Below are 13,984 nucleotides of genomic sequence, written 5' to 3' on the forward strand. Positions count from 1 at the left end.
GAGTTGTTAATTGGGGCCAAGCCAGAAGGGCATTGAGAACTGCTCTCAATTCCAGGATGTTTATTGGAAGGAGACTCTCCTCCTGATTCCATAGTCCCTGAGCCTTCAGAGAATTCCAGACAGCGCCCCAACCTAGTAGGCTGGCGTCTGTTGTTACAATTGTCCAGTCTGGCCTGTTGAATGGCATCCCCCTGGACAGGTGTGGCCGATAAAGCCACCATAGAAGAGAATTTCTGGTCTCTTGATTCAGATTCAGAGTAGGGGACAAATCTGAGTAATCCCCATTCCACTGACTTAGCATGCACAATTGCAGCGGTCTGAGGTGTAGGCGTGCAAAAGGTACTATGTCCATTGCCGCTACCATTAAGCCGATCACCTCCATGCATTGAGCTACTGACGGGTGTTGAATGGAATGAAGGACACGGCATGCATTTTGAAGCTTTGTTAACCTGTCTTCTGTCAGGTAAATCTTCATTTCTACAGAATCTATAAGAGTCCCCAAGAATGGAACTCTTGTGAGAGGAAAAAGAGAACTCTTCTTTTCGTTCACTTTCCATCCATGCGACCTTAGAAATGCCAGAACTAACTCTGTATGAGACTTGGCAGTTTGAAAGCTTGAAGCTTGTATTAGAATGTCGTCTAGGTACGGAGCTACCGAAATCCCTCGCGGTCTTAGTACCGCCAGAAGGGCACCCAGAACCTTTGTGAAGATTCTTGGAGCCGTAGCCAATCCGAATGGAAGAGCTACAAACTGGTAGTGCCTGTCTAAGAAGGCAAACCTTAGATACCGGTGATGATCTTTGTGAATCGGTATGTGAAGGTAAGCATCTTTTAAATCCACTGTGGTCATGTACTGACCCTTTTGGATCATGGGTAAGATTGTCCGAATAGTTTCCATTTTGAACGATGGAACTCTTAGGAATTTGTTTAGAATCTTTAAATCTAAGATTGGCCTGAAAGTTCCCTCTTTTTTGGGAACCACAAACAGGTTTGAGTAGAACCCTTGTCCTTGTTCCGACCGCGGAACCGGATGGATCACTCCCATTAATAACAGATCTTGTACACAGCGTAGAAACGCTTCTTTCTTTATCTGGTTTGTTGACAACCTTGACAGATGAAATCTCCCTCTTGGGGGAGATAATTTGAAGTCTAGAAGGTATCCCTGAGATATGATCTCTAGCGCCCAGGGATCCTGAACATCTCTTGCCCAGGCCTGGGCGAAGAGAGAAAGTCTGCCCCCCACTAGATCCGGTCCCGGATCGGGGGCTCTCGGTTCATGCTGTCTTTGGGGCAGCAGCAGGTTTCCTGGCCTGCTTGCTCTTGTTCCAGGACTGGTTAGGCTTCCAGCCTTGCCTGTAACGAGCAACAGCTCCCTCCTGTTTTGGTGCAGTGGAGGTTGATGCTGCTCCTGTTTTGAAATTCCGAAAGGGACGAAAATTAGACTGTCTAGCCTTAGCTTTGGCTTTATCTTGAGGTAGGGCGTGGCCCTTACCTCCTGTAATGTCAGCGATAATTTCTTTCAAGCCGGGCCCAAATAAAGACTGCCCCTTGAAAGGTATATTAAGTAATTTGGACTTAGAAGTAACATCAGCTGACCAGGATTTTAGCCACAGCGCCCTACGTGCTTGTATGGCGAATCCTGAGTTCTTAGCCGTAAGTTTGGTTAAATGTACTACGGCCTCCGAAATGAATGAATTAGCTAGTTTAAGGACTCTAAGCCTGTCCGTAATGTCGTCTAGCGTAGATGAACTAAGGTTCTCTTCCAGAGACTCAATCCAAAATGCTGCCGCAGCCGTAATCGGCGCGATACATGCAAGGGGTTGCAATATAAAACCTTGTTGAACAAACATTTTCTTAAGGTAACCCTCTAATTTTTTATCCATTGGATCTGAAAAAGCACAGCTATCCTCCACCGGGATAGTGGTACGCTTAGCTAAAGTAGAAACTGCTCCCTCCACCTTAGGGACCGTTTGCCATAAGTCCCGAGTGGTGGAAAATTACAGAGCAACGTTTTTATTCACAGTCAATATAAAATTCTCACAGCTCTGCTGAGAGAATCTACCTCCCTCTAAAGAAGTTTGAAGACCCCTGAGATCTGTCAGAGATGAACCGGATCATGCAGGAAATATAAGAGTAACTGACTGGAATTTTTTGATGCGTAGCAAAGAGCGCCAAAAACGGCCCCTCCCCCTCACACACAGCAGTGAAGAGAAACGAAACTGTCATAATTAAAACCAAACAACTGCCAAGTGGAAAATAATGCCCAAATATTTATTCACTCAGTACCTCAGAAATGTAAACGATTCTACATTCCAGCAAAAACGTTTAACATGATAAATACTTATTAAAAGGATTAGTGACTTTTAACAGAGTAGTTCCGGTGAAATACCATCCCCAGAATACTGAAGTGTATACATACATGTCATTATAACGGTATGGCAGGATTTTCTCATCAATTCCATTCAGAAAATAAAAACTGCTACATACCTCAATGCAGATTCATCTGCCCGCTGTCCCCTGATCTGAAGCTTTTACCTCCCTCAGATGGCCGAGAACAGCAATATGATCTTAACTACTCCGGTTAAAATCATAGTAAAAAACTCTGGTAGATTCTTCCTCAAACTCTGCCAGAGAAGTAATAACACGCTCCGGTGCTATTGTAAAATAACAAACTTTTGATTGAAGTCATAAAACTAAGTATAATCACCATAGTCCTCTCACACATCCTATCTAGTCGTTGGGTGCAAGAGAATGACTGGGTCTGACGTAGAGGGGAGGAGCTATATGCAGCTCTGCTGGGTGAATCCTCTTGCATTTCCTGTTGGGGAGGAGTTATATCCCAGAAGTAATGATGACCCGTGGACTGATCACACATAACAGAAGAAATTACAGCTAAACACAAACACCGCAGAAATGTAAAAATAGCCCTGGTCCTTAAGGGAAAGAAATTGAAAACTGGCCTTGGCCTTAAGGGGTTAATGAATGTTGTGATGTAGCAAATCTTAAATCATTACAGATGGAAGGTTACACTACAGATATTGAATCTATGAGCTACACCAATACCAGTTGTCCCAAATTTAGGGGTGTCTCCAAATTTTATCCTATTCAATCTAGAGGCCATCTTCTGGAAAAATTCCAAAAAAGGGTTGAAGATGACCTCAACAAATTGGCTTACACCTCTGGGATTGGGTTAAAAGGTAATCTGAACTCCAAAGAGAAAACTGCACTCAAACTCTTAAGTGAAAACAAGAACCTTGTAATAAGGGCAGCGGACAAGGGAGGTTCAATAGTGCTACTGAATAGAGAGTTCTTTATTAATGAAGCTCTAAGGCAATTGGACAATCCCCATCAGTATATAAAATTAGACTTTGACCCAACCACCAGGTTCCAAAAGGAATTATCACATCTTATAGATGATGGTGGAGAAGCAAGCTTTCTAGATGATGACACATGTGACTTTCTCTATACTAAATGTCCCAGGATACCTACCTTCAACCTTTTACCGAAGATACATAAGTCCTTGGTAAATGTTGAAGGTAGACCCATTATCAGTGGGATTGGCTCTATGCACGAGCCACTTTCTAAGTGGTTAGATTCACTTTTACAACCCCTAGTCGGGGAACTCCTAAGCCATCTACAGGACACCAAACAACTCCTCAAAGAGATTGAAGAGATCCCCTGGGGTGAAAACTTTAGCTGGCTAACTATTGATGTTAAAGCATTGTATTTGTCCATCCCACATGACTGTGGTTTGGAAGCCATTGCTTTTTTCCTTAGGAGATCTACCAGTCATGATAAAGCATTTATCAAGTTTGTTCTCAGAATAACAGAGTTTTTACTTACGCACAACTTTTTTGTGTTTGAGCATCATTTTTATCTCCAAAGGTGTGGCATGGCCATGGGGGTGAAATTTGCCCCCTCTTATGCCAACCTGTATATGAGTTGATGGGAGCTGTGCCACATCTTTGGGAATAACAACAGATTTAGAACTAATATTGTCTATTACCGTCAGTATATAGACGATTTGCTTATCATTTGGAAGGGGAGTAGGGATGAAGCCCAGGACTTTGTAACGTGTTTGAATTGTAATAATGCTAATCTTCAATTCACCCATGAGTTTGGGGAGTCTGAAATTAATTATTTGGACGTGACTCTCCATGGAGAAAGGGAACAAAATGTCAGGGGTGAACTGTATAGGAAACCTATTACAGGGAATACACTGTTACATGCTGATAGCAGCCACCCTATACAAGTGTTCAGATCTGTACTTAAGGGACAGTTTACAAGGGTGAGGAGAAATTGTACCAGAGACATTGAGTACTCCAGACATGAAAACGAACTATCAATGACATTTTTAGACAGAGGTTATCCAAAACAAGAAATAGAAAGGGTTTGCAAAGAGGTGAAGGATAAAGATAGACCCAGTCTCCTAAAAGACAGAGTCAAGGAATCAGGAGGTGATAAAGATTTCCAACAGTTAACCTTTGTAATACAATACAGCAGTCAATATTACCAAATATGCAACATTATACGTAAACAATTGACAATGTTGAAAGCAGACGATGACCTAATGCAGGTTGTCTCACAAGGCTGCCGATTTGCCTTCAAAAGGGGAAAAACTTTAGGGAACCATTTAGCCTCGACACAGTTAAAAGAAGACAAGACAAGTGAATCCTCTTGGCTTAGATTCAAAGGGGTGTACAGATGCAGTTATAGCAATTGCATAGCTTGCAAGCATGTTAAACTGGGTAATATGTTCAGGAGTTCATATACTGGTGAGACTTTTTCACATAGAGCACTCTTTAATTGTAGATCCACTTATGCAATTTATTTGCTGAACTATGATACATGTGATGTCCAATATACAGGCCTAATGACCCGCCAAGTAAGGACTAGGGTTAGGGAACATATCAATGATATCTAGCTAGGGAAACTAACTACACCTCTAGTAAGTCACTTTAGAGAAAAACATGACAAAGATCCCAAGTCACACTCTTGGACCATCATAGAGGTGGTAAATACAGACAATAGAGGGGGCAACAGAGATGCTATTCTTTCAAAGAGAGACATTTTCTGGATACACAGGTTGAACACCGGGGTTCCTAATGGTTTCAATTCGGAATTTGATTTGATAAACTACTGGTGTTGACCTGTGTATCCAGACTTTTGTAGGCAAATAATAGATATTTTTTTAATGTAAATAATCACCCTTCCTACTCATGAGATATTATGACCTTTTCCTCCAATTTATAGGGTTATTTGGTAAAATATAAATAAGCATAGTGTAAGCAAGGAAGATGACATATAATGGCTATGTACTTTAAATTAAGGTTGTGGTCATTTAGAGAATACGTATAATATTGTAGGCTTTAGTATTTTTTTTTTTAAAAAATGTTTTCCTATTTTTTTACTTTCAATAATACTGTTTTTGAATTTTGTCATCAAGCTAAGAGGTCATTATGTTTAATACATGCAAGTTTTTTGCTATTACCACTTAACATTTTGTGAATTAGTAGAGCCATCCGCAATGGGCAGATATGTAATTATAGAGGTGGAGGTGTGTTCTATCACGTGGTTTATTTTAACCAATGACAGATTGTTTTAATGTTCAAATAGAAGTCTGCTTGAGAACCCGTCAGCTACGATTACGGCAACAGCCGAAACGTGTCAGCGTTAGGGTACGTGAAGTACTACTATAAAGGACTGTTTAATTGTTCATTCTGGTGCCTACAGTTCTTTCTTTGTTTATGTGATACACTTTGGTTGCTCTTACAGTGACAACATGTTTATGTTGCTGGAGATTAAAGGGACAGTCTAGTCAAAATTAAACTTTCATGATTCAGACAGGGCATGCAATTTTAAACAACTTTCCAATTTACTTCTATTATCTAATTTGCTCAATTCTTTAGATATCCTTTGTTGAAGAAATAGCAATGCACATGTGTGAGCCAATCACACAAGGCCTCTAGGTGCAGCAACCAATCAGAAGCTACTGAGCATATCTAGATATGCTTTTCAGCAAGTGATATCAAGAGAATGAAGCAAATTAGATAATAGAAGTAAATTAGAAAGTTGTTTAAAATTACATACTCTAACTCACGAAAGAAAAAAAATTGGCTTTCATGTCCCTTTAAATCTCCTTTCCTCTAGCTTTAAATTGTGACCTCTTCTCCCAAAGAACTGCCTTGGAATTATGCAATATTCAAATTCAAAAAATTCGAATTGATATAGTTGTAATACTATTGCTTTCTTTAAATGTAATATTCAAATTATGCAATATTTTTTCGAAATAAAAACACACAAATTTATATATATATGTATCTATTATGTATCAATTTACTAAATTCCCCACTCGAATAGTATCTAATTATGAACATTCAAAAATTAAAGTAATCTTCGAAAGACAGAAATAACATTTGTTTATTGAATTTGAATGGATTTTTATTCTTATCAACATTCATTTGCCCAAAGCGAATGTCCACAGGACTATTCATTCTACAAAACGAATTACACTTTCAGCACATTCACCCATCCCTTTTTATAAGGGCTCAAACATATGAGATCTCAGGTGAAAAAAAAGACAGACAAAGGGCTTTAACATAGGCATACATACATGTACATGTATAAATATGGATATGTATGTATATGTGATCAGGTTTGCACATAAGTAGGGTCATTTCCACTCTTTTTTGCTCAGTTGACATCTATGGGGAAATAAATTATCACGCACGTGATATTGTAAGTTTGGCTTTATGCATGCATCGGGTTAGCGCGCAGGTGAACATAGTTTAATTTCAACTATGAGCACAACCCAACACGCGCAAAAAGCTTACTTCTAGCAGAGTTAATGCTCGAGCAGGAGTGTTCAATAGCGCTCCACTTGTAATCTGGCCCAAATTCGGAATGTTAAGTCTGTACTATTTTCTTTAAATAATTTAAACGCCCTACGTTTTTTGGTAATTTATCTTAACACATTTGTATCTAGCCACATTGGCTTGGATGTATTTATTCACCTTTATAACCATGTGGTATGTGTTAATGTTTATATTTATTTAAGAAAGTTTTCAATGCTCTCCATTTATCCTCTGCATTTTTATTTGAGAATAAGTTGTCCCAATTTATGCTATTTAAGTTTGCTTTCTTAAAATTACAAGTCTTGGTTGAACCATTATAACACTGCTTATGGAAAGGTATTTCAAATGTGACCATGTTTTTAACACTGTTGCCTAAATGTTCTTTCAGTATAGTTTTATTTCTAGTTAGCTCCTCTATTAATTGTGGCATGAAGTGATCTTTGAGCATATCTTAAAATCTATCCCCCTCAGTTGTATTGCTAGTTTCATTGATTCATTCATATCAGTCTATGAGTAAGGCTTTCTATAGGCGAAACGCGTAAGACTGGCTGGTCTGTCCGCTATGTTTTTAATACCTTCATTGGATGCTGCTGTCGCTTAATAAACCTGTTTTTATTCCATCTACCTCTGTGCCCATCGTTTGTTCTGATGTGGTTTCATTGACCCAATTTATTTCAGGGTAATTAGAATCTCCCATTATTAAAACACTGGTATTATTAGCAGCCTTTTCTATTTGCATTAGCAGTTGAGTTTCCTCCATGCCACATGTTGATGGGCTTGTACCATGTACCCAATCATATTTATTTTTTCCCCACTCTTTAGTTCAACAGAAAGTATCTCTACATTATCACCTGTATCATCATAAATATCTTCCGTTCTTGTAGGTTTAAGGTCGAAATTTGTTACACCTATCTCTAAATAAGGTATAACTGCCTATTCATGTGAATCATCCCACCAGGTTTCAGTTATGCTAATAATATCTTGTCTTTTTTCTTCACATTAATAAGCATTATGTTTATTTTGAAACAAATACACCAGCCTACAGTAGGTGATACAAAACTTTGAGACGTATAGGCATTGTATTATTAGATAATTCCAATACCAATTGCAAGGAAACTCTATGAACGCCCAAGGAACGACCCAGTTCAGCATGCTCACTAATGCTGCAATAAATATTTCACAATGGGAATATATAGATCCCTTTGAATCTTCACATCTTATTTACTACCATGTACGTTAAATACAAGTTTTACCATTTACATTGAATATGATTTTTTTTGCACAATTTAAGGATAATTTGTATGGCATAAAGTAAATTTGAATTTTACAGCAGTTTTTTTTTTTTAACACATATTAGGATGTGTACTATTTCTACAACTTTATAGGCATTACATGATTATGAATTTTACAGTGCTTTTGAATTGTGTTGAGCACTAACCTGTATGAATGTATCTTGCACTGGCATACAGAAATATAAGTTACACCCCTTAGCAAGATGCACAGTGCAAAAAATGTGCCTTTAAATCATCCTATAATGGACCTCATAGCACTGATGGATCATTTTAGATTATTTTGTTTGAGTGGAGACATTTAGATCATTAGACTCTGAGACTATTATAAAGGGAAATTATCAAAATTAATAATCAGGAAATGCATCACTCATTTAGTAAAAGAATTAGCAAAAATGTATACCTTGTTGAACTCCCTCATGAAATAAATAAATAAAAAATCATAATGTCAGAGGCTGATTTATCACTGTTTCCAACGTCCATACTCCATGTAGTAGAAATCATAGTCAAACTCCACCCCACATCTTCACTCACAATAGAGTATCTATAACTTTAAGGTAAACCTGGATGTTAATGAAGTCTAGAAAGAACCTCTAGAGCCAATTGCATAAGTCAGGCATTATTTAATTATTTTATAGTATTTGTCAATGACATTGGAAATCTATTATATAAATAAACTACCATTTCTATAAAAAGTTCTTACGCACAGTACTCACAAACTCCTTAACTAGTCCGCTGCCTCTGAGGTGGCAGACAGCAATCAACCAGATCAGATACGATCGGGTTGTTTGACACCACCTGCTAGCGGCCAATTGGCCCAGAATCTGCAGGGGGCAGCATTGCACAAGCAGTTCAACAGAACTGCTTGTGCAATGCTAAATGCTGACAGCGGCAATGTTCTCAACCACTTTCAAAATATTTTTTATGTCACTTTTTTTTTTTAGAAATCATCAGTTTTTCTTTTACTATGTGGTCTCTACAGCACCATATAATCTCTTTTAACTGAGGCATCTCATAGGTGTATGGATTTATTTTTAATACTACAAATCTTGTCTCAAATAAGTTAGGAAACACTACACGATGGACCATGTGAAAAACAGAAGGCCCCTCTATGTACAGCTCATGACCCTTTTTAGTATTCTTTTTTTTGTTTGTTTTTTATGAAAAACATACTTTCTTCTTCTGCTTATAAAGCGCTTACAAGTGAGGCACTATCTTAACATTCGCTGGTAAAGAGGCAAATGTGTCCATTTATCAGGGAATGTTAAAGGGACAGTCTAGTAAAAAAAAACTTTCATGACTCAGATATGGCATATCATTTTAAGCAACTTTCCAATTAACTTTTATCATCAGTTTGCTTTGTTCTCTTGGTATTCTTAAATGAAAGCTAAACCTAGGTAGGCTCATATGCTAATTTCTTAGCCCTTGAAGGCGCATCTTATCTGAATGCATTTTGGCAATTTTTTTTTTAGATACAAGGTAATCACAGAGTTAAAATGTATATTTCTATAACAGTGTTAGTTATGCAAAACTGGGGAATGAGTAATAAAGGGATTATCTATCTTGTTAAACAATAAAAACTCTGGTGTAGACTGTCCCTTTAAATAACCAGCCATTACAAGTGGCTGGTTAATGCTACCGTGAGCTCACTTTTACACTTAGCGCAATACATTTTTCACCAGAGATCAGATCTCTGGTTAATGAAAAAAGTTGCCCCAATTGCCCCCCAAAATAAAGAGGACTTTACAGTAACATAAAATAAAATATCAGCATCTTTATTAAAAAAATTTTTAAAAAAAATGCTCAAAGCAGTTAAAAAGGGTTAACACTTACCTAGGTATGCTTTTCAACAAATTATATAAAGAAAACAAAGCAGATTAGATAATAAAAATAAATAGGAAAGTTGTTTAAAATTGTAAGTTTTATCTGAATCATGAAAGTTTAATTTTGACTTTACTGCCCCTTTAACATGTTCATATCCATCAGTAGGCCTTTTTTTTATTCTATTTAATCCTTAAGCTCATAAAGAGTTAATTTGAATGATTGCATATTTGTAATATTACTAGAAATCTTATAAAAAGTGCAATTCGTATTGGCATAGAAATAATACAATATAATCAGTCTCCATAATTAATGTTAATGCCTTTGTTCTAATACTGATTTTGTGTGGATATCCTTTCACTTGCTGAGAGTTAATAAGAGTCTAAATAAATATAAAAACCATTAAAAATATACTGTAGCTTAAAAAAATAGGAATAGCATTCTGAATTATTTATCCTCATTTTAATTATTGATTATGTATATAGAAAATGTTTATATATACTGTAGTTATTTAGGGTAATGTACATTGACATTTTGCATCTTGTGCCAGTGCTTCCTTTATACATTTAAATTATATTGTTACACCTTCGAAAACTTTAATTTAGGACGGTACTGTACATTCATACACATAGGTACAAAAATGTTTTCTTTTTTTTTTTTTTCCTTTTTTTCCGCAGTGCTCCAACTGCTCATGAAGAAGTAGGATTTACTTGGCCACTTTACTCAAATGAAGAACAAAAATATGTTGTTCTGAAGCTGAACAATACAGAAATTCACCAGAAACTGAAAAGTCATCATTGCCAGTTTTGGAACTCTTACTTTCCAAAACTAGTCAGAAGTCTAGGTAAGCGCACATGATTTGTCTTTGCTAAAATTGTTTAAATTTAGAGGAATATTAAGTATATGTTTTTTAGAGTCCAACTGAATCTAAAGAGAAAAGATTGACTGACTAAGGGCTAGATTATGAGTGGAGCGCTATTTTGTGCTCCCGCTTGTATGTTAACTTCGCTAGATGGAGGCTTTTTGTGCATGTCAGCTTGTGTTTGTATTACAAATTGAAAGTAAAAAGTGCATATATATATATATATAAATATTTACCTATAGCTGTATATATTTTCCTATAGCTATATATATATATTTTACATTATTATATATATATATATATATATATATAATATATATATATATATATATTTATATATATATATATATATATATATATTTATATATATATATATATCCCATGTGTACCTGCACTCACAATTATGCTTAGTCAACAACCAGGGTGCCAAAGTCAATATATCAGTAGGTTTCTTCAATCAAGGACTACACTCGCTGGTTTTAGATAAAATAGTTATTTAATATGTGGTAACGTTTCGGGGTTCGCAGACCCCTTCCTCAGACCAAACGTATATATATATATATATATATATATATATATATATTTAATAATAAAAAGCACATTATTTTCTATGGGTGAAGAACATAAGAATGTAACGCACATTGGGGTTCGCAATTTAGGACTAACACAGTCAGATTAGCACACATGAAGAATTGCTAACTTAAATGCGTGTTATTGAAATACTACATATAAAAGATTAAAAAATATGAATCAAAATTTTAAAAAATTATTATACATAAAGTAAAATATTCTAAATAATTAATAGAATATATAAAGTATATATTTTTTACAGTATGTCTAGTCATTTTCAATAGATTTATTAATATATTTTAATATTTTAAATGTAATATTTTAATAACACGCATTGAAGTTAGCAATTCTTTTTTCTTTCCCTACCCTTTACATGAGCTCTAAAGTCACACTAAATCACGATTGCTCTTGAGTAAATGCATTTACTTTCAACTTGTAATACGCATGCTATTTCCATTGCACACAAAAAGCTGAGAAAAACCCGACATAGCTTGCATGCTACAGTTATCACACCACTTGTAGTCTAGCCCTAAACAAGTAACCTCTCATGGATGTCATTACACTTAAACTTCTCGAAAGGTGAATGGTTCAAGTCTTGGCTATTACTTTCTATGGGAGTTGCCAGAACATGATAGCATCAGTATCCCATGGCACTTGAAAATGATTCTCCACACTGATTTGACTTCTGCCAACATTTACCAATTGTTCTCCTCTGCAAATCACCCCAACTGCTGCTGATGCAATTCTACCTAACCATAATTGCAACCCACTGCTATATGGTTATTCTGCATCACAACCTCTCACTGAATCTAAACCTTTAATTAACCCCTCCAACTTGAAATAACACCCTAGACTGTCCCCTATAAGTAAATCCCCTTTACATTACTTCTGCTTCCATTAAAAATACAGACTAAATGTAAGCCCCTTGAGTTTACCACTTTGTATATAACAAAAAACAACAATGCTGATTGGTTAATCAGACAAAAAATGAAGGGAGAGAGATGAAATCTAAGAAGTGCTGGGGCGGAATTGTATGTTTGTAAAGAACATTCTTTTGTGTTTTGTGTTATGTATACTATGTTTTATAAGGAGAGTTCTATATGTCAAAAATAAAGTAAAATTATAAACTACTAAATTACCAGGAGGGAAATTAATTGTGCATCTAGCAGGTATAATATTTTACTGAGAAGTGTTAGAAAGTGAATCTTCCACATGTTAAGGGTTTGTTAAGGGAAGCGTACCCTACATGCAACCTTTCTAATGTAGCTATTTGGTCACTTTTAAAGGGTTTTCATTAAACCTGTGGAACATAATAATATATATATTTTAACATAGTTGTTATACTTGCACAACATGCCCTCATATCCTGTGATAAAATTGGAAATAACAATTCAATTCAAACAAGCGCATTGTGACGTTATTTAATTTGACACTTATATTTCGTAATGCTTTCTTTGCAGCTCCATAATTACAAGTTATTTGGATATTTTGAAGAGCTAAACAGTACTAAAATTGAATCATCACATGGATCAAATAATTTCAATGCTTGAAGTTGGAATATATATATACAAAGAAGTCTAGGTGCCTGATGATCTAACGCTCTCTGTTCTGACAAGATTATCTATTATTGTTTATTTAGGTATGCACAGTTCAAGATGTGAATGAGAGATACATACCATACATATCTACAGTACATAGATTTTGGTCATCAGTCCTTAGGAGAGAACATGGCTTAAAAATGTTAAGCGTAATAAAGATGTGATTGATTTATTGTATTGCCTTTGCTCTTATACTTTAATTAATACAATACAATGACTGGCTCAGTGCATCTAGATCAATAATAAATATTCTAAACAATATAAAAAGAGTACTTTGAAATATTAAGAAATACACTGCTGGCACGGCTGCATTTCGAATAGTATTATGATCAAATAGTTTTTAACATATGATTGATGTTTTGTAGACTGAATAAAGCATGTAATAGAGGCTATTTCTGGACCTCATTTTTTGCATATAATTATGACTTTAACCGCTTAACGATGTTAGGAGGTTCCATTACATCCTAAAGCACTGGGCTTTAATGCTGTTAGGACGACATGGAACGTCCTACTTTTTTTGGTGACCTGCACCTTCCAGCTTCAACAAAGTTCAAGATCTGCCTGAAGGACTTGCTTAGCATTGTAGGCAGTCTGATACTAGCTTTGGAATCATGTGATTCCATTGGCATTAAGATGTGTCCTTGTCATGGAGGGGTTACAAAGTGAAGAATAATTAGGCATATTTATAAGGAAAGACACTTTGTTTAATGCCATGAAATATGTAATCCATTTAACCCCTTAACGACGCATGTCGTACAGGGTACGTCTTACACAAGCTGGTCTTTAAAGACCAGCGACGTACCCTGTATGTCGTTAAGGGTTTCAAGCGGCTGGAAGCGATGCTGATCGCTTCCAGCCGCTTTCAAGGTATTGCAGTGATGCCTCGATATTGAGGCATCACTGCAATACCTTTTTAGGCACACCGATGCAGAGAGAGCCACTCTGTGGCCCTCTCTGCATCGGCCAGTGATGGTGCCGATCGTTGATGGG

General features: G+C 36.3%; 1 protein-coding gene across 3 annotated transcripts in view; it reads left to right on the top strand.

Annotated features, from left to right (window-relative positions):
* Window positions 1–13,167, top strand: part of LOC128652620 (cholinesterase) — an 84,139-nt gene extending 70,972 nt beyond the window's left edge. For all 3 annotated transcript variants that reach the window (XM_053705562.1, XM_053705559.1, XM_053705554.1), the window contains 2 exons: window positions 10,642–10,808; window positions 12,857–13,167. In XM_053705562.1, coding sequence (XP_053561537.1) covers window positions 10,642–10,808; window positions 12,857–12,864 — 175 coding nt within the window. In that variant the 3' untranslated portion in view covers window positions 12,865–13,167. The remainder of the gene's footprint in view (window positions 1–10,641; window positions 10,809–12,856) is intronic.
* Window positions 13,168–13,984: the final 817 nt, after the last annotated feature.

Source organism: Bombina bombina, chromosome 1 (assembly GCF_027579735.1).
Source record: "Bombina bombina isolate aBomBom1 chromosome 1, aBomBom1.pri, whole genome shotgun sequence".
Classification (NCBI taxonomy): Eukaryota; Metazoa; Chordata; class Amphibia; order Anura; family Bombinatoridae; genus Bombina; species Bombina bombina.